This window comes from Cyprinus carpio, chromosome B15 (genome assembly GCF_018340385.1).
Source record: "Cyprinus carpio isolate SPL01 chromosome B15, ASM1834038v1, whole genome shotgun sequence".
In the NCBI taxonomy this organism is placed as follows: Eukaryota; Metazoa; Chordata; class Actinopteri; order Cypriniformes; family Cyprinidae; genus Cyprinus; species Cyprinus carpio.
The window spans coordinates 21111066-21133555 of NC_056611.1; the positions used below are offsets into that span (position 1 = coordinate 21111066).

Here is a 22490-nt window from a genome sequence, read left to right on the forward strand (position 1 = left end):
TCTATCTATCCATCCTAGCAACATGCTAATAATGTTAGAAACATGCTAGTCACATGCTAATCATGCTAGAAACATGCTAGTCACTTGCTTATCATGCTAGAAACATGCTAGCGACATGCTAGTCACTTGCTGATCATGCTAGGAACATGCTAGCGACATGCCTGTAAACTTAAAATCTGCTTGCGACATGCTAGTCACTTGGAAATCATGCTAGCGAAATGCTTATCACCTGCTAATCATGCTAGGAACCTGCTAGTCACTGCTAATCATGCTAGGAACTATGCTAGTCACTTGATAATCATGCTAGAAAAGCATGCTAGCGACATGCTAGTCACTTGATAATCATGCTAGAAACATGCTAGCGAAATGCTAGTAACTTAAAAAACATGCTAGCGACATGCTAGTCACTTGGAAAATCATGCTAGCGAAATGCTAATCACCTGCTAATCATGCTAGGAACATGCTAGTCACTAACTAATCATGCTAGGAACATGCTAGTCACTTGCTAATCATGCTAGCGACATGCTAGTCACTTGGAAATCATGCTAGCGAAATGCTAATCACCTGCTAATCATGCTAGGAAACATGCTAGTCACATGCTAATCCATGCTAGAAACATGCTACCGACATCCTAGTCACTTGTTAAAACCATGCTAGAAAACATGCTAGCGACATGCTAGTCACTTGTTAAACATGCTAGAATCATGCTAGCAAAATGCTAATCACCTGCTAATCATGCTAGGAACATGCTAATCATGCTAGGAACATGCTAGTCACTTGCTAGTAACTTGACTAATCATGCTAGTGACATGCTACTCACTTGGTTATCATGCTAGGAAAATGCTAGTAACATGCTTATAATGCTAGAAAACATGCTAGTGACATGCTAGTAACTTGCCATCAAACTTAAAACTTTTTAAACATTTCAAAATTTTTCAAACTCTCTGGTCAGCCCAACAACTGCTTAAAACTTTCAGGCTAGGCTTTCTCAAGCCAACCTAAAGTTTGTCTTTACGAACTTTTTTGTCTAGTTGCTCTTATTATTGCTCTTGTAAGCCTTTATTGTATTTGATGTATACAGTTGTGCTGTTCAATTTTGTAATGCTGGCAGGACGTTTATTTGTTACTGTTTTTACTAGTTTGTTTGCTGTAAGGTGACCTTGGGTTATTATTATTATTATTATTTATTATTATCATGTTGGTCAGATGGCCGCTATATATCTGAAAGGACCATTCTTGACCAGATTTAGCTACAATATGCACAAAATTTAATGCGAGTTATTTGATTAAATTCAAGAGACTGTGAACAGAACTGATTACTTTTAAAACTAAACAATGCTGTTTATTTTTTTTTTATGCTTTTGACAAAGAGGAAACTCAGTTCAATCAGAGACCAAAACTCTCCTGGCAGGATGATGTGGTATTAGCGTCTTCTTCAACATACAGTTCACTCATGTCTACATACATGTAGTTTGAATCCTCTTCAAATATGCAGGGGGACATTGGGTAATGTGAAAGTGACAAAAGTGATGTGACGTGGCCAAGTATGGTAACCCATACTCGGAATTAGTGCTCTGCATTTATCCCATCCTAAGTACACACACACAGCAGTGAACACACACACACACCATGAACACCATGAGCGCTGTACATTCACTCCCCCCACCTACAATCTCTGCCGGTACAAGACTCGAACCTGCAACCTTTGGGTTACGAGTCCGACTTCCCCTGTGTTGAATGTGTTGTGAATGTGTGTTGAATGTTTGACAGAGAAATGGGCACAAAGAAGATATCCTGTGCATTGCTCACTGCACACCGCATCTCCTGGCCACTGGCAGCTACGATGGGGAAATCATTGTATGGAATGTGGTGTCTGGACGCATACAGTGTCGCTTCCAGACCCCTCAGTTTTAAAAGAGCAGCGGTACACATAGTATGCCAATATTTCTGTGAATTTTTAAATTAAATAATAAAAAATCATTACAATTCTGCTGATTTGTAAGGAGCCCCGCACATGACATGCAAGAAAAATAAATAAATTGTGCACACATTTTTTCCTGCTTGCCATGTGCAGGGCTCCGTAGATTCTCAATCAAATCTATTGGATGAAAACTTGGAATACTGTGCACAAGTCATATAGACATAATGGACTTAGATTTTGAAGTGAAATATCCATTTAAAGAAACAGTTCACCCAAAAATTAAAATGTACTCACCCTCAGGCCATCCAAAATGTAGAGTTTGTTTCTTCATTGGAACAGATTTGGAGAAATTTAGCATTGCATCTCTTGCACAATGGGTCCACTGCAGTGAATGGGTGCCGTCAAAATGAGGGTCCAAACAGCTGATAAAAACATCACAATAATTCACAAGTAAGACACACAATTAATGTCAATTAATGTCTTGTAAATTGAAAAGCTGTGTGTTTGCAATAAACAAATTTATCAAGATATTTTTAACCTCAAACCATTGCTTCTAGCTAAAATATGAGCCGAGCCATAATATTGCTTTCTCCAGTTAAAAATAAAATAAAAATAGTCTTGTCTGAATTAGAAGAAAAATACCAAAGACTAGAATATCCAAGACGGGTCACTCGTATAGTTTTGAATGGGAAAAAATGCAACTTATGTGTTGTTTATTATTTAACTGCATACAAAAGGTTGAAACACAAGTGTGCTGAGCCTCATCTTCCTAAAGACACGGGCATTTGTTCCTGAATTGTCCCCTTCTGCTTGGCTTGTATCCTCAGGGTCTCAAGGTAAACTGGTCTTTGTGATGAATAAAATCACAGAAAGAAGAAAATCAGTTAATATATGCAGAGCTTCTGAATCTGATTTCACTAAACATATTTAATCTCTGTCAAAGGTAATGTTAATTTCTGAAGTGTTCTGAATGGCGGGAAGTTCATCACATCTTTTCAGGCTGTAAGTATCAAGTATTTTATCTTTCCTCAAGTTTGATTAAAAATTCAGTGCCAACAGAATGAAGCAAAGGTTCTAATTAAAGCTGTCTTCTTTTCAAGTCTTAACTTCAGCAGCAGATTGCAAAACTGGCTTTAACCCGGGATGACAGCATGCTTTTTACAGCCGATCATGTCGGCTTCATCTACATTTACAATGTCAAGCAATACGCCCTGGGACCCGAACAAAACCCTCCGAAAAGTAAGGCCGCACTCATTTTATCTGCATGATTCAAAGTATGATTTTTAATGTTTATATTGAGCCTTAATTTGGTTTTATTCATTTCTAGAGGTGAACTTCTGGCGTGCGTATATCAGCAGCATCACTAGGTTGGTTTAATAAGTGAAAAAACAAACAAAACACCACAAGATCATAACAGCTATACTATTATTTTCTTTTAATTTTTTGCTTAATATTTGCTATTTAAACAAAAATATACCTCATTAACATAATTTACATAATTTATTCACCTCAAGCTTGAAGATATTTGACAAGGACCAGTTTTTAAAAGCTCAGTTCGTCTTCGGAACACAATTTAAGATATTTTGGATGAAAATCGGGAGGCCTGTGACTGTCCCGTAAACTGCCAAGTAAATAACAGTGTCAAGGTCCATTAAAAGGTATGAAAGTCGTCATCAGAATACTCCATCTGCCATCAGACGTGCAATCTGGGTTATATGAAACGACGGGAACACTTTTTGTAAGTGAAGAAAACAAAAATAATGATTTTATTCAACAATTCCTTTGTCAACAGTCTCCTCTGTGTCTCTCCATATGACCGTATGCTGCGTATGCTCTTCTGTATCATCCAAGCCACAAGGATGCACTGTTTCTACATGTATTTAGCTGTGATTTGAAAGAAAACAGCACATCCTTGTGGCGTGGATGATACAGAAGAGTTTTCTTTGCTTACAAAAAGTGTTCCCGTCGCTTCATATTCTGACGATGACTTTCATACCTTTTATGGACCTTGACACTGTTATTTACTTGGCAGTCCATGGGACAGTCACAGGCCTCCCGGTTTTCATCCATAATATTTTAAATTGTGTTCCGAAGACAAACTGAGCTTTTACGGGTTTGGAACCACATGGGGGCAAGTGATTAATGATAAAATTTTCATTTTGGGGTGGAGTATCCCTTTAATAGGGTATGTCCTCATCAACTGAATGATGTTTGTTTCTGAATTAAATGGTTGTGGCATGTGCATTCTTTAACCAGTGCGTACTATAGGAAATACAGTGTTAACCTAACTTATTCATTGGTGCTGCAATACCGCTGCTTAAAATACAGTATGAAACATATAGCATAACCACAGTGGATTCTAGAATGATTCTTTTGAGTTGGTTCTTTTTTGTGAATCAAAAACAAGCAGCATATCCTTTAGTAGTGTGGTCCGACTCCCAAATTAATTATGCTATTGAACTGGTTCTATTTCAAGTATTGTTCTTCTGTGGAAAAATTATTTGACATCATTCAGTCCCAAGGTGTAAAATTCACACAACTGTGAATTTCGAGTGAGATTTAAGCTGGACCATCGTTAAACTTTTGACAATAAACAATGGACATTCTTCACCCACAAAGGTTTTTAAATTTTGATGTAGCTTCACAAGACATAAGCGGTACGTGCTTATTCACTAAAAACAACCAAGTCATCAAAGTGATTCATTCAAGAATCGAATGACCATCTAAAATACACTGAATTCCACAGGTACATTTGGATAAGAAGAAAGTTGGAGCATCAACACACCATCTTCCTGGAAGCACCCTGCTGTTCCCTACGAGATTCTCATAGATCCCTTAAGTATGCCGTCTCATCCCGTACTGGATATAGAAATCAGTCTGTCAGATGTCTCGGAGAAAACTGAAAACGTAAACTGTGAGGTAAGGTATTTGGATGAAGCTTTGTGTAGTTGTTTTCCCCACTAATGGCTCAGGTGGTGTTACCGAGATGAAAATCTGGCTTCTAAAACACTCCTAATGTGCTCTTAATTGCAGTTGGATGTCCTCATCGAGGAGACTGACCCTCCATCAATCCTCAACGATAAAGATTTTGAAGATGGAACAAACAACTGGTCTCTGTCTGAGCCTGGCAGGAGGTTAGTATATCATTTCATGAAAGCCAAAAAAAAATAAAAACACAGCTGAATGTAAACTACTCCAATCTTTTGGATCACAGGCAACGCCATGTAATACTAAAACATGGCAACAGAATGAGTCTCAAGGACTACAACACTTTGAAGAACTCGGACCTTATAGTTACCCCAGCAACATGTAAAAGACCAGATCTTTCCCTCAGAAATATCGATTCATTCATATCCAACAATACAGAAGTGTAGTCACTTCAAAGTCAATGAAAGATGAGGACTAGAACGAGGGTTAATAAATTACATTATAGTGATATCAAAGGGGTGGATAGTTGTTTTTTCCATTAGCTATGACCTCATGGTTTAAAGACATGCACTTTCAATGTTTATTTTCATTTTCAGAGTTTGTTTAATTTTTTTTTCTGATGATTAAAGTTAGTTAGTTTGCAATTCTGTCATCATTTACTCACCCTCATGCCAATACACGCTTAAATATGGCATTTTTGTCTATACAATAGACATCATTAGGGTCCAAAACAACATTTTGCATGTTTTTTTTTGTGTTCAACAGAAGAAAGTCATAGAGGTTTGGAACAACATGAGGATGAATAACTATCCCTTTAAGAGACTCTTGTGAAAAACGTGGAAAAGAAAGTTTAGAGGAGTTTATTTTATTGTGATTTCAAACTTGCAGCAAAAGTTTTAGGCACGACACAAAGGAACAAACATCAATTCTCTGCATCAACAAATTTCACAAAGACAGCGGGTGTGCGTTTCCACCTGCACAGATATCGCTGTCAGTATGTGCTATAAATAAATTGTGAATTTAACATGACATATCCTATTGAATGCACAGCGAAAATAAAGCGGAACAGTCAAGCGTAAAGCAGCAGCTCTTGTACATCCATTTCTGATATTGCAAGCTTTCATTTTGTTTAGAGGCACAGTTTCAGTATGAACTTTCTTTCAGTAAAACTGTCAATACAGTAGCTGTTATTTTGCTGTTCTCTCCGCATTTTTGTTGTCAGCTATTTAATCTACATCTATTAATTTCTTCATCTTAACCAGCCATTAAAGCAAGCATTTTATTCTATATATTTTTTAATTTTCCTTGTTTTGGTTTTGGAACTGCATTCATATTCAGAATTTATTTGGACAGCTTTGAGACCAGACTGAAACTGTGGAGAAAAACAGTGGAGCTTTAAGGATTTCAAGATGCTACATGAAGGTGAACTAAAAGTGCACAAAAATCGTATTACTCTGAACATAAGAAACAAGTTTTATATGTGCATATTAACATCAAATATAATAAACAAAAAGCTTTATTTATTGGTTTATAAGACTGAATAATGCACCAGCAACCACGTTATATGCAATCCAGCCATACTGCGTTACCAATATAATAAGCCGTTAAATATTGGCATGGCTGTAATTTGCTTCATTTTGAACAAAATCAGTGTGTTCCATAGTCACATTTTCTAGGCTTTTTCTGTTGTGTGGCAGCTCTGGTTGAATGTTTTCATCCATGGGAGAGTCAACTCAATCTCCTCACAAATGTTGTTGAGTGCCTGGAGAATTGTAAAAAAAATATATGTAATGCAATTGCAAACAAATGCAAATATAATTGAATTCATTATAAATGGGGTTTAATAACACTTACTAAATGAATTACTTTAAAAATCCTGTTTTTTTATGTTAAAACATTGTGATGTTAAAACATTTTAATTTTAATATAAATTAAAATCTGTAAACTAAATGGCAATCAATCGATAATTAATTTTACAGATGCTTAAATATATTTAGAACTGTATTTCTAAAGAGAGAAATGCCTCGCAGTAAAAAAAAGATTTTTAAAAGCATTTCAAAGTTGAGTGATGACATAGAAAGACAGCTAACACCACCCCCCTGTGGCTGCTCGGACATAGAAATCAATGCTGATTACACATAAGGTTATTCTTAGATGTGTCTCCCCCGGGGAAATGCTTTTGTGAAGCTTTTAGTCTTTCTTTGCCTGTAATTTCTCCTTGATCTGAGTACTGTGTATGGCAGGTTACTGATCAGGTGTGCATTTATCTTCCACACTTGTGTATCTTCAACACACACTCTGAACTTGTCCATGTCCATGGCGTTGACAGTGTCAGTAACTGTCACATTGAGAGACAAACTTTGGAATATATATTTAAACACACCTATACATACAGTATACTTAAGCACATTACTAAAGTATATCATGGTTTTCAGAGGGATGTGTTACAATTCTATATTATTTTGTCTAAATGAATTAATAAAATACAAAAACTAAAATAAGAAGTTTAAAAAAAAAGGATGTTCATTTTGAGATTTGCTAAAAATTACATTTAACAGATGATTATCTTTTTAAAGATTTAATTAATAAATCAACATTAAACACATATTCCACACATTTACCTACATTTTTAAAAATTCTGTAAAATGTCTATATAGTTTATATTCATTTTAGTTTGAGTTATTTTAGAAAATCAAGTTAAAACATATATATATATATATATATATATATATATATATAAATATATATATATATATATATAACCCTGGTGAACATCAGATCACAGCAAGGTAAAAAATATAAATGTAAAAATAAAGTAAATGAGCATGTACAATTAAATGATAACCATTGTGTGCATACCTAGTTACTGACAATAAATTCTTTACATTTGCTATAGTATTTCTTTAAATACAATACACAACCATTGATAAAAATACATTTCTAGTCAGTTTAGGAACTTAAAAGAAAGTATTGTAGTGCTTCTGATATTACAGTCTCCTTAGGATGAATTGCTGTGTTGTTGCATTCTTCATTTATAAGGCGCTTTGGATAAAAGCTTCTGCTTAATGAATAAATGTGAAAGCAGACACTATTTATAGTCAGTTGTGAGAGACTGATGGCTGAAATCGGACTGTGTAACTGCATGAGATCCATTATAATTTATAAAATAATGCCTCCCTGTGCTGTAAAGTGTCTTGCAGAGCATGATTGTTCCAAATAAGATGTGATATATGATGAAGAAAATGAGAGAGAAAACTTATTCTTACTCCATTCTTATACTCCTCCATAATAGTCATGTAGCTTTGTATTTTGGCTGACAGCTCCTTGAACATTTTAGGTCTCTATATGGACTCCTGGTATCTGTTTTGCACAGGCTTACCCAGTTTCTGTTGAATAAAACAAAGGCTTTAATACATCACTGTTTGTATGCATGAATACATTTGTTTGGTGTGCAGTACACAACAACCAATTAGCGCTCTTCCTAAAGTGCAACAGAGGGGTTTTGAAAGCTACACAAATGACTCTCCTAGCCTTTAAGCGAAAAGCATGGCATCCCAACGCCACAAGCTGTCAAGACAGCACGAGTCAATTAAAAAACAAAACTGCGGCTGCACATCAAACGGAGCAAAATGTTAAACCTATCGCGGTGTACGAGTACGGTTATCTCTGAGAGAACACAAAATCAATTTGTCGTGGCTAGGATCGAATGTGTTTGAGGACAAATGACTCACATGTATTTCTTCCAGCTTGTTAATGTACGTCTGCTCCCTCTTTGTACAGCCAGTTCTCTGTGCCATTTAAAACCTCAAGAGAACGCCTGATGGTCCTGGAGAGAAGAAAAAAGCGTTTGTTTTATGCGTCATTTAGATTTGTTTTCCTTTCAGCTGCAGAGCTCAAATGAACTACTAACTAATTGAAATGAATGAGAGTTTGTTTCATTTATACATGAACTGAAAATGGCCTTCAGAGATTCCGCAATCAGAAACGGGCTTCTGAAACATGAAAACATTAACGAACGCTATGAATAAATCACAGTCAGTTGATAACAGTCCCTGTGAGCTAAATACATCACATGTCACTCTACAGGTAATGCCGTGTCATCGAGCTGGGAAAAGCTGCACAGAAGATACATTACTTGAGCATTTATAAACATCTGATAGGGACCATCCAGCTTGTGTTTGCAGTAATAGACATTCTCCTCAACTGCATTTTTAGTATTGTTATGCTCTTTCTCCTGGCAGTCTTGCTATATCATTTTGCTCTGTCAGGAAAGAAGAAGAGGAATTTAAGTGAGTGCCAGATGGTGAGAATGACTGATGGCTTTTTGAATAGCTTTGATATTCAAAAATCTACCAGAATGTCTTTATTCATGTTTATGGCTTCATGTACTGTCAAGATACCAAAATCACACTTCTAAGGCTAGCTAAATATCTATCACAGCTTTTGAATCATCATTTCAGATTTACTGAAACAATCTCATGCTAAAAGACAGCTATGATTCTTTCGTTTTCATCACTTAAACAACAGATATTTATACTAAAAGTCTGAGTCTACTAGTAAAAGTGCTTTTGTTTAGATTTTTTCTAATTTAATGCAGCTTAATGAAGTTTGACAGAAAAGTTAAATTGATAGGAATTGCAAAATGGCTTAGTATTTTAGGTTTTTAGTTTTAGATTTTTAATTTAAATTTGAGCTTTTCTGTTTAGATTTTAGTATTTTTAATGTTCACATGATCTGTACTAACGTTCCAAAATTTCAAGTATTTTAAATAAGAAATGTTTACTCTTATTACATTAATCAAAAGTGTTTATTTTAAATAAACACTGTTCTTCAAACTTTCTGTTTATCAAAGAATCCTGAAATGTTGAAATTGTTTTAAAAAAGCATCAAATTAGCATATTAAAATTATTTCTGAAGAATCACATGACACTTAAGACTGGAGTAATGACTTGAAAAATAAGCTGAAAATTCAGCGTTGCCATCTCAGGAATAAATATATTTAAATTAAAAACTAACAATGTTTTTACATAAATTAGATACACATCAACATGCCTATTTGATATGCACATATACAGCAAAATGTATTGAGAAAACAGTAAGACATGTACTGTAGCGCACTTATACTCAGTTCATCTGTTTGATTCTGCTCTTTGTCCATGGGGGGACACTGTGCTTTTGGCAGGTTTTCTTTGTCTACCGAGAGCTGAATATTTGCCTCCTGTATCTTGTCCTAGAAATGACAGTTCCAGGGAGCAGATAGTTACGTTTCTACACAATTATGTTACTGCATCACAAAAATGAGCCAACTGCGCCCTGTCACCCTCATAAAAACCCCAATAATCAACGTTAGTGATCACATAAAGCATAACTATGAGAAATACATATGTTAGCCAAGCTATAGTATTATAAACTAATAATTTTATTTATTTATTTATTTTTTTTATCCCCACACCCATTTCATCACTAAAAGCGTGAATATAGCTGTTCAGTAATGATGTCAATTTGTAGTGCGCCTTGGAAAGCTAATTCAGCTGGGTTCCCTCTGGAATTTCGAATGGGTTTTTAGAATAGTGGTTTTCGATTTTTAGGTAAATTGATCTACGTGGCTGCATTAGCTGAAGAAACTTTCCTGGTTAACATCAGATTTTGCAAACTCATGCCTTGAATGTGTTTGAAGCTGTAGTGTGTGAGTTATAGTCCTTATATAGCAGTCCTTTTTTAAAAAATACATCTATTTATACATATATGTTTGAGATATGAATATGTGTAAAACTAAGCTCTATTGACTGTTTTTCATAATTTACTTGTACAGCAAAAAAGGAATAGTATACTGAATAACATCTGAGAAAGAAAAGAACTATAACAAAAGTATTTCCTAAAATGTTTGAAACTGTTGTGTTATAGTTATAGTCCTTATATAGCAGTCTTTCTACTAAAAAATGTTCGTGGTATTAATGTCTATAAAGCTAAGCTGTATCACCCTCTATGTCAACATCGTCAAAACCATAATGCCTGCAACTCTCATTTATTTCTGTGGTTTCAGATTAATTTGAGCTGACCCTCAGAACCAGGAAAGTCAGGAAAGGGCAGTGGCGTCACATCCGAATAAAAGGATTCCACAACAAAAGGCTTGCTCCTGTAAAATGTGATCATTTTGGCTGATGGAAAGGAATGATTCCTGCCAAATATCTCATAACAGCTGGAAGGAATGGACAAGTAAGAGGTGCATTAGTATGGGAGATCCAGAGTACAGCCTTTGCACGTAGATAGTGTATAGTGTTAAACCAAATCAAATGAAAACAGTAGCACGTTTCCCTGTGCTTGGTTCTGATATAAAGTACAGTAGCGAGCTGAGCTTCCGATATGCATTCATTTGCTTTACTGGTCCAGGACAGAAAATCAGGGAATGGGATAGCATCTGTGATGGTAAAGCATCACACTCTGAATGCAGGAGAGAGCATGGCACACTATGGAAAAACATTATTTTTCATGCAATCAATGTTTTATTTTTGTACAGATTCACAGTTTTCACATTCTGCAAAATATAGTGTGCAACATGCCTCAAAACACACTACCATTCAAAAGTTTGGGGCCAGTAAGATTTTTTTACAATTATTTTTCTTCAGCAAGAACTTTAAATTGATCAAGTAACAGAAAATTCATTGAGAATTGACAAAATATTTTTTTTCAAATAAATGTCGTTTTGAATTTCTGTTCAGTAAATCCTGAAAAAACAAAAAGAATAAAAAATACAAACTGTTTTCAAAATAGCAAATAGGTGTATTAAATTGTAATATTTTACAATATTGCTGTTTTTTTCTGTTTTTGATCAAATAAAGCCTTGGTGAGAATAATCTTAGTGATTTTTTTTTATTTAAAAATATATGACGTGTAGACATATTTAAGTATTTAGGCATGTTAAAAAACATAAGCAGGAAACTTTTAAATTTCATTATTATAACCACAAACCATTAGAATACAAGCTTGTGTGGATGTGCATTACTTACACTAAGTGGAAAAGGCAGCTCCCAATATAATATGAATATTATGCAGTTTATCAATATTCGATTATTTATAAAATAATAGCAGCTTAAGGAATGTACTATCAAAGTAGGGATGCACTGAAATGAAGAATTATACCAATAAGACGATACATATTTTCATGTCTGGTAACCGATAAATAGCAGATATTAAAATTCTAAGTTATTTTATTTAAATAAAATAAAAATTAGTTTAAAATTCTACAAATTAATTTAAGCATCAAAACATCACAAAGTATGAAAAAAAATTATTTGTGAAATTTGCTAGTTTACATGTAAAAATTAATTCTGATAAGCTGATTTATACAGTATGTGCATAGTATTGTTTAACCGAAAAAAAGTTGATATTAAAATTCTATATTTTTTTTAAATAAATTATGAATATAACTAAATAAAACATCAAAAATGAAAAATCAATTGTTTAAAATGCTTCACGTGTGCAGTACATGTGCAATATGAAAAATATGTTCATTTTAAAGTTTGCCAAATATTACATTTAAGAGTGTTAAATTGTTAAGTGTTTATACAATAAAAGTTAAATAAGCAAAGGAAATTAAAATGTAAAATTACGGGAAATGTACATGCACAATTAGTATACATTTACACAAAGACTGTAATTAAAAACATAATTTTTTTTTTTTTTGTCAAAACGATTCCCGTTCACACACATCTGCAAAAAAAACTAAAAAAAGCATTATTATGTATGCCAAGACAGTAGTTGTCGATGTCATTTTGTAAAGAAAGACTACGTGTTTTCAAAGATTTGCATTTTCAGGCCCCCAAAATGGTGTTGTTGTATAAATGAATGGCCAAAATGCTTAAAAAGTTTTTCCATTTTTAGTTGCAAACAGTGTTGTGTAAAATTCTTTTAAATACTAAACAATAATATATATATTTTTTTTACAATACTCCTCTTGTATCTGCCAATAACTGATAAGGTACAGATATATTGTGCATTAACAATTTATAGCTCTAAATAACATTACAGTCACATACCTGTTCTTTTTCCCAGATATGTCTTTATCGTCCATAAAGCACTCAATGTTGAGGAGTATGTCTGTGGAGTTGCTGCTCATCAGTTTTTTGAGTTTCTCACATTCTTGTGTCAGTCGCAAATTCACAACATAGTTCAAACCTTGGACTTCACATCCATCTTGTACCTAGACTTAAATTCAGCACAGAAGTATTCCACCAGCCTCTGATCAAAGTCTTTCCCTCCCAAATAAGGATCAAAGGCAGTTGACAGCACCTGCAAAATACAGAGCATTCACTGACGTGCGTGAAAATGCAAAGTTGGGGATCTACATGAGTGTCTGACTTTGATTGAGACTCACCTTAAATGTGCCTTTGTTGAAAGCACAAACAGACCCCTGGAGAGCTGAGTGGCCCACGTCCACAACTGCCACAATATTTGGATTCTCATCACAGCCTGGAAGATCTTCCTTGTATATGCCATAGTTTAACGCCACTGGAATGATAAATGACACTGTCAACATTGCTTCGAAAGTGGCAAAGGCACTGTTGTTGTGAGTTTCATTAATTCAAAAGATACCTGCAGTGCTGTCATTCATTAGCTTCAGGCAGTTCAAGCAGGCAATCTTGGCAGCATCCAGCACAGACCTCCTTTCTGAATCAGTGAAGACTGAGGGGATCTATACAAGACAATTTCATTTGTATGGCCAAAGAAATGACACAAACAAACAAACCATCGGATGGTGGCTTGCACATTTGTGGTTTATGTCCAAATTAAAAAACGTTACTGCTGTATGAAAATAAAGCAAGGCCTTTTCTCTAAAATATCATGATGACAAGAATAAAAATGGCTGTAATACATTATTAGCACTATAAATAATTTTAGGAGAATTTCTAATTAACTGAAAGCCTCTATTTCTGGTACATGCCCCTGGTATCCATTAAATATCATGAAAATAAATTATTTCTTGCAATATTCACAGCTTCAGTGCAAAGACGTACAGAGATGACGCACTCCACCACTTTCTTCTGCAGATTAGCTTCTGCAATGTCTTTCAGTTTGGTTAACAACATAGCCATGACCTGCTCGATGCGGAAATGGTGCTCCTGGTCAAGGTACATGACCTAATCAAGACAATGCAAGTCACAATCTTATTCTTTAATCAAAATATAACATGACAGTTCACCCCCAAAAATCTGAAAGCATATTCACTGTCGGGCCATCCAATATGTAGACAAGTTTGTCTCTTCATCAGAACAGATATGGAGAAATTGACATCATTCCCCTCCAATAGATCCTCTACAGGAAATGGCTGCCGTCAGAACGAGAGTCCAAACAGCTAAAAACATCACATTAATCCACACGACTTCAGTCCATCAATATATGTCTTGTGAAGTAAAAATCTTTGTTTGGAAGAAACAAATCCACCATTAAGGTGTTTTAACTTTAAACCTTCATTTCTGGTCAAAATACAAGCCCATAATTCATTTAATAATGATTCCTCCAATGAAAAAGTTCATCTCTTGTCCTCTCACAACAAAATCCACCATTTCAAATTGTTTTCTTGATCTGTGCATATTTATGTCCTGATTCAGAGGAGTCAACATTTCCCTGGAGAAAGCATAATTATGGATAAAGGACTCATATTTTACCTTGATGCAATAGTTTGATGTTTAAAAAACATCTTAATGATGGATTTATTACAAACACTACTTTTACAAGACATTAACTGAAGAACTGGACTGGTGTCAATTACTAGTGGATTATTGTGATGATTTTATTAGCTGTTTGGACTCTCAATCTGACGGCACCAATACAAAAAAAAACAAAAAAAGTTCAGGGGTTTTAAACTTTTGAAGGATTCAAATAACAGTTTAAACAAACCCATCTGCTTCTTAAATGATCCTTTATGGGACTAATGAACACAGTGTTTACCTGGATTCCAACCTTCCCATCATTTAGTGAGACGAGGTCATATGTTAAACTAGCCTCCTCTGCTTGCACAGAATGATCCTGAAACAATCTATCATGCAGTTTCTTAAAATGAAAGACTGTGCGCCAGTATTGGATATCATCTAGAACAAGTAAAAAATATGAATGGTAATAAAGCACACTGTTGCTTCATTCATGAAGGATTCAAATAACAGTTTTAAGCTCACACATAAATCATCATTCATTTTTGCAGCATTACCAAAACAAACAAAAAAAGTTCAGGGGTTTTAAACTTTTGAAGGATTCAAATAACAGTTTTAAGCTCACATGTACATCATGTTTCAGATGTTCTGGAATGTCAATGGCATTGAGAAGTGTATGAAATGAGGAAACAAGCAACTTATCAACTAGACTTGTACTTGACTTTCAGTTTAGGTGGATATTCACATATGGAGCGTCAATATTCATCTGATACACTGAAGATACATGAAATGAAAGCTTTATCTCTTTATACAATTAGCAAGCACAGCATCCACTTACGGCGTGCATCTGTCTGTAAATTCATTGGACACGGTTTTGATTCCTTCGCTTTTGAACACAGCAATTCTGAAACACCATATCAAAGCCCGCGACAGCCATCCTGGACTCCGGTCCGAACGGCGAGCGATGTGTTCAGGTCAGATAAACAAATAAACAAACCCGCTAGTACTTGTCAGTCCGGTCACTGTCGGTAATCGAGAGCGCGCGCACACAATTTTAGTCCTCGCGACCCATTTATATCGTTTTTCAGCAAACTACCCAGAAACTTCCCAGCGCAGCAGAGGCGGCCCTGCTCGGTCCAGCACGCGCGGTGCGATTGCGCTCTCAGTCAGTTCCAGAGCTTTCGGCGCAGCCTGCAGAGCTCTGAGCGTCGGATGAGTTGCTGTGGTAACCGCACGAGGTTATGGGATAAATAACACAAATACATCTCCTGTCGTTATTTTAATGGCGTCGAGGGGTTTATTATTAGGTCGACGAGACAGATGTTTACTTTTTAAAGTTCTAGATATTGCAAATAATGATTTCTAGTTATTTTAATTGCGTCGAGAAGTGGTTCGGTCGGACAAATGCTTACTTAAAAAAAAATAATTCTACACATTTGTTGTTAAATCGATTAGTTTGATATTTCATCGCCAGTTCGCACAAATAACGATTGAATCGTTACTTTTGCAAGAAGGATGCTATTGTGGTTTGGAGGGACAAATGTTTACTTTTTAATCTAGCTACATTATAACATTGTTTTTAAATAGACTAGTTGAATATTTCATGTCTGTTCGCATATTTCACGCGAGGAAAAGACTTTATAAATGTTATGGGGTAGTCGTGGTAGTTGTTTTAAAACTTAATAGAAAGATCGCTATATCATCCAGTGGGCCTATATTTCAGTAAAATTGAAAGCTCATTGCGTTTTATGTAAGCTATTGGGTTTTTGATCGAAAGTGGGATGCAGGTTAACATTTTAAAGATTTTAAGTTAGGCTTCATAACTTTAGACAAAGTATAAAGTGATTGTTTACGCGTCATGTCAACTTTTACCATATTCTATTGAAAGTGAATGAAGCTGTTACGCAGTTCGGTCGGACTAAATTATCATATGTTTGTGAACTATCCCTTTAACAAACATTTTAATCGCGCTTGTTATTTAAAGCCAAGCACTGCCCCTTTTGTAGTAGTTCGGGTGCGGTCACTAGAGGGCGCAGCTGAGACGCGCTTTCAACAGGAAATGTCTTCGCAAAACAAAGCTGGGTAATGATCAGCACGCACAGTAGTAACTGTTGGATACAGGATCAGTGCAAACACCCTGCTACAGCACATTTACAGCGAGCTGGCAGCGTGCGATACCCGTGCATCTTCCTACTATGCTTTCCATAAACTCTGAAAACGGATACAGTGTTGCCAGATGTTTCTTGCTTTTGTCGCTTAGTAAGTATGTTTCTACTCATCTACCAAAAGGAAGTTTTGTAGCTCTCGAGTCTTAGGTTAATTTCTGTTGCCGTTTGTTTTTTTGAGAATGGCATCAGTCCACAAATGACACTTTCTTGTAACAGCTTTCCTGCACTTTTAAATTTATGTTTACAACTTAATTTGACGGTTGTATGAATTAAATACCTAAATATGTGGAGAATGCATGCTTTTTCAAACTTAGTTGCCTAGTATATTGAATGAATGGTTGAGCTGCCTACCTAGGTAACATTTTGGACATCATAGGTATGATTAGTTGATTCAAAACCTAGTGAGCTGCCTGTCTAGACAGCATTTTGTGCATTGAAGGTTTGATTGATTGTGTCTCGGAACCCTACTGAGCTGCCTAGCTTGACAACATTTTTGAGCATCATATGTGATTTACTGTGAATAAACTGCCACAGCCGGAGTATCTGGTCTTCACTGTAAATAATTAATTGAACAGACTGATGTGCAAGAGTCTGAAGCACAACAGTTTGGAGTAGAAGTGAGGAAATCTGAAGTGCTGTTGGAAGAAAATGTAACTGAAACCTTCCCCTTTCTCCACCCTTGCCAGGCAAATAAGTAGCGTTACATTTTATACAGAGCACCAGTGCAGATAGAACTGCTTTAATGTATTGATCAATGCCTATAAAGATAGTTTAATATAGACATTTGTGGATATTAAGGTCATAAATCAAACAACCACCCGACTGCATGAATTGTTTTTTTGCAGTTGATGTAAGATTGTCTGTGTGCCTACATGCCAGTCACATAAATGCAATTCAAGTTGTTGGACTGAGCACCTCATCCATTTCTACAGTAAAAAGCCTGAGGATCCCACTAACCTAATGTGTCTAACTAACACCTGAACCACAGGCAAATTGTGCTCTGTGTCTGATAAGAAATATTATCAGTGCCCCTTATTTTGTCTCAGTTTCGCCACTTATCAAAGTGCCTCGATTTGTTTAGAATTGCAGGGAAAAGAGAGTCTCTTCATTAATCATTAGGCTATGTATGCTGAAGCATCGCAGACAGAACTGTTCACAAAATATTTTGTGTGCACAGAAGATACATCTTGCTGTTCAAGAAAGAGACTTGTGGTTGCTGATATCTTAAGGTACTGACCTAGTTTTAGTAGTACTAGCACCTGCAGAGTTCAACAGTAAGGGCCCGCTGGTCTGGAGCGCATGAGGGAGTTTCAGGTCAAAACCGTCACCTGCTCTATTGGGCCAGTTTTGGATTATCTTTACATCTTACATTTGTCAGTCTTCGCTATTTGTTAATGTGTGATGCATTGCACGTTGCTTTTGTGAATTTGTCTAGCTGACTGACATGAAGTTTGGTTAAAGTTGCAAGAATTATGATAGTTTTTTTTTTTTATTTATTTTTTTTTATTAAGCATCATTAAGAATCAGTTGAAAATTACAAACACTTTAGGTATTTTTTATTTTTGCTTAACATGCCATTGCTTTCCAGCAAAAGTGTGTTTATGAATATAGTCACAATGACATGAAGCTAATCATAGCTTATTCCTAAGAAAAAAAAAAGATAAAAAATTAGAATAATAAATACATGTTTACATAATAAAAGAAATTATTAAACACTACGACTCCCCCAACCTGGACTAAGTTACAGATGTTCTCTCACTCAAACATCTCTCAAAATAAAGTGCTCTGTGACTAGAAAGAGGTAGAAATAACAGTTAACTGAAACTGAGTTGCTGTATATAAAAACAGATGTCATTTCCCACTATATTTATAGATGCAAATTTTTCCCCTAACCTTATTAAATGTGTCATCTTTCACATAAAATTCTTACTTTATTTAAATTAATTCAGTTAGAATAATAAGAAACTGTAGAGTTGTTACCGCTGAAATGAAATCAGTATCAACAAACAGAAGCTGCTTCTGATGTGGCATTAAATGTATTTACACAGACTGTTTGATGAAGCTGAGGTCAGGTGCCATAAATGCATTTATGCCACAAAAATTCAAATGCATATATTTATATGTATATGTATATATATGTATATATATATATATATATATATGTGTGTGTGTGTGTGTGTGTGTGTGTGTGTGTTTTAATGTTTATTAAAGATTAATGGTTTAAATATTTTTAAACACACAAATATGAAATTTTGGGGAAAAATGCAATGATTTTAAATATGAAATCAAACCACCAGTAGGTGGCGGCAAATAACTCTTTAAATGAGTGAGTCATTCAGTCATTTATTCAACCGATTTGTTCAAAGGGCTGATAAATTCAGAAACGAGGCAAGTTACTGTCTTTATATTCAGTGGGCCACTGAATATATTGACTCGATTCATTCAAAAACGTGGATTCATTCAGTAACGAAACACCGCTGTGTTACTCGGAGACACACAACAATTCTGCTATGTCTTTGATTGGAACTATTTTTGTCAGCAAAATTGAGCAAAACCAGTCAATATTGTGTCTTAAATGTAAGGCACTTAATTTTAACTTCTTGTTTATTGAACTACTGTTGTATAAAATGAGTGTCACATTGCAATTGTGTTATAACATTTATAAATATGAAATAAAATAATTAAAATAATATTATTTTTTGCAAATTAAAATTTATTTTTTTGTGATAAAAATAAAACATTTAATGAAAATTTATCTTGCTAAGATTCCTATGGAAAGAAAAAAATACAAGAAAAAGTATTTTATGAATATAGAATAAAAATGTAAATAATTGATTATTGCAAATTAATACCTAATAATTCTTTGTGAAAAAATGTAACATTTTATGAAAAGTCATCCTGCTATTGTACTGGAAAGAAAAAAAAACATAAGAATTAAAAATAATAATAATAAAAAATTTAAATAAATAAAATTCAGTGTAGATTAAAACTAGTGAAAACATTTTGTGATGAAAATCTAACATTAACAAAAAATAAATTGGTAAGATTTATATGAAAAGATGAAAAATATACAATAAAAAAATAATAATAAAAAAATGCATCGAGTAGTTTTTTCTGCCAAATGAAAACATGGCAAGTGCTTATTGCCCAACCAGTCCCAACTGGGACAGTAGAAAAAAAATTCTCTTGAGCCCTGATCTGACTTAAAATATGCTATACCTGTACTATTTTCATAGTTTTTCTCTGTAAGGAATTTCTTGTTTTAAGGTCTTATGAAGATGTATACGTCATGGTATCAATGCTGTCCTGTTGTATTATTTATGATGTGCAGAACAAAACTTTAAGAGAGATAACCTATCTTTTGTGTGTACCTGCAGGCAGAAGGAATGATCAGTCAAAGGCCACTGCGGTTTTGCTGTGAGGCAGAGCTAAAAACAAAGCCATTTAAAATGTGCATCAAAGATGTTTTGATGAGATATACTGCGAAAAGTAAAATAACCAGCAGGTGTTTTGTTAAGTCTTTTCCCCACAGATGTTGTTCTGTTCCCATAGAAGTTATTCCGTCGCTTGAGTCAGGAGACAGTTTAAGCTAGCAGTTTTAAAAGATAAAAGTGCTGTTTACACCTGACAGTTAAAAAGATAAACACACCAGTACTCACTTTCTGGAAAAGTGACTGTCAAATACATATCTAAAGTTATGCAGGGAGTGCAGGAATCCATGGATGGCATGAAATCACCTTGGCGGTGTGAAATTGTGAATACTTGCGCTCTGTTCTGCTTATCAGTGAGAGGCAGTCTTAGGATTTGGCTTGGGATTGAAAGCCATGGGAGATGGAGACAAACTAGGCATTTATGATGAGCAAAGAAATGCCAATGCATGCTCGTTTTTCTCCCAGCTTACTAACCTGCTGTAATAGGACAGCATATCTACTTTAATACTTAAGATAGAGTTTTATGATTTTATATTTATTTATTTCTCTAATTGGAGACACAGTTGAGCAAAAATCTGAATTTAGCCCTCATGTTTTGTTTGGGGTTTGAGAGAGAACCAATGGTCATTTTAATAGCTTTAAGAATACTGTATATGTAACAAGTTAATATTTCATGACTTTTCAAAGTCATATGATAAAATATTAAGTTATGTCTTTAATTCAGGCTAATTATGCAAGATATTATTCCTTCATGGTCCATAAAATAAAAGTTAATTTATTAAATGTACAATATAATTAATATAATAAAAATATAGATAACAGCATATTTAAACATTGATTATTAATATACTTAAACAGAATATATTATTTAAAATGACACTTACGTCACACAAGGTTCTTTGAATTTCATTCCATTTAATTTTACTTTCTTAAATTCGAATTACAATTCTGCATGCTGTCTTCCACCTTTGTATATTTAAGTTAAATTTAGGAGTTTAAATGGAATTTAAAGTCACAATGTACCGGAAGTTGTCAAAGATCTTTTCTTCTTATGATCTAAATTAGAGTATTTAGCAGAATGGAGCTCAGTTTTGCAGTGCGTACCGATTAAAAACGATCACTCTTATTAGGTATTCAGCTTAACAAACCAGAGCACAAAACGAAAAGTGATGAAATCATTTTACATCATCTTACCTGAGCATGCATATTTTCATAACAACATGGCTGTCTAAAATGAAGACATTGATCAATATGATTGATATTCAAAATGGTAAGCAAGCAATGCTTTGTTTACTATTTGTATATCTGCAGTTTCGGTTTCTCATGACAAATACAGACTATTGCCATCTGCTTATATGGACAGTTATTTCCTGTGATGCAGATGCAAATGTACATTCTAGTTGGTCATTGGCTGTAGTCTTAGTGTAGTCCATAGATATGTATACATTCAGCCTCTCCAGACACCTCAGCGTGTCGTCACTCAGCGATGACTCAATTGATGTGAATTCTAGTTTTCCAAGATGCCACAAGTTGCTGTGAAGTGCTCATAGATTGACTTTGACCATTCCAATATAGCGGATGGCTTGTGTACAGTGGCCTGTAGAAACAGCCGCTAATGATGCATCTGTGTATATATCTGTTGTGTTCAAGATTAAAAAATTTTAGCCCAGATGCACAATATGTGAGATGACAACACCGTCATCTTCGTTGCAGCTAGTTCTTTGTTGGAGTGGATTGGTGTGTCACACTGCCTTTAATTCTCTCCATCAGTTGTTGGTTGGATAGATATGGATGAAATGATTGGAGTCTAACATGTGTCACTAGAGAGAAGTCTAGTGTTCATTTTGATTAAAAAGTGAAACGTGTGGATGAAACAATCACAATAAAATCCATAACATGCAATTACAAAATTTAGACTTGAAACAGCATTCAGTTCAGTTCAATTCTGAAGGGTGCACAGCCTAAGCAGAGACATCGTCACACTGCGTGATACCTCTTTTAATAATGAAATTCTAGTCGGCTCACAACCTGTTGTCATAGAACTGCACTTTCATTCTGTTTCGATCTTTTGAGCGATCAATATTTGTCTATTTAGACGACAGAAGCCCCGTCATAAACGTTTAATAACAAGCACTTGATGTGATTATATCAGGCCTGTCGATCTGAACTAAGTCCTTCTTGACAGCTACTTCTCTAAAGTTTTCCTATTTTCTTATACTGACAGGTCATCAGAAAAACCTTTTCTCCATGTTAGCCACCCGCTTCCAAAGTGAGATTGTGAAGTGATGTGAAAGATGAGCAGAGGTTCTTTTATTCAAGAGATATGTCATGCTTCCTTCAGGTCATATTAGCTTCATAGAGCCATGAAATTTTGTGTGTTTTAAAAGCATCCACT

At 34.9% G+C, this 22490-nt stretch overlaps 1 protein-coding gene and 2 pseudogenes across 3 annotated transcripts in view; 2 read left to right on the forward strand and 1 right to left on the reverse strand.

Annotated features, from left to right (window-relative positions):
* Nucleotides 1-6134, forward strand: part of LOC109103612 — a 26883-nt pseudogene extending 20749 nt beyond the window's left edge.
* A 3637-nt stretch (nucleotides 6135-9771) lies between these two features.
* On the reverse strand, nucleotides 9772-16266 carry LOC109078580 (annotated as a pseudogene).
* Nucleotides 16267-16501: 235 nt separating this feature from the next.
* Nucleotides 16502-22490, forward strand: part of LOC109074273 (beta-1,3-glucosyltransferase-like) — a 63202-nt gene continuing 57213 nt past the window's right edge. For 2 of the 3 annotated variants that reach the window (XM_042739754.1, XM_042739757.1), the window contains exon 1: nucleotides 16503-16755. In XM_042739754.1, coding sequence (XP_042595688.1) covers nucleotides 16692-16755 — 64 coding nt within the window. In that variant the 5' untranslated portion in view covers nucleotides 16503-16691. Of the gene's footprint in view, nucleotides 16756-22490 lie in introns of all 3 variants that reach the window. The other variant, XM_042739755.1, reaches the window with a different exon arrangement.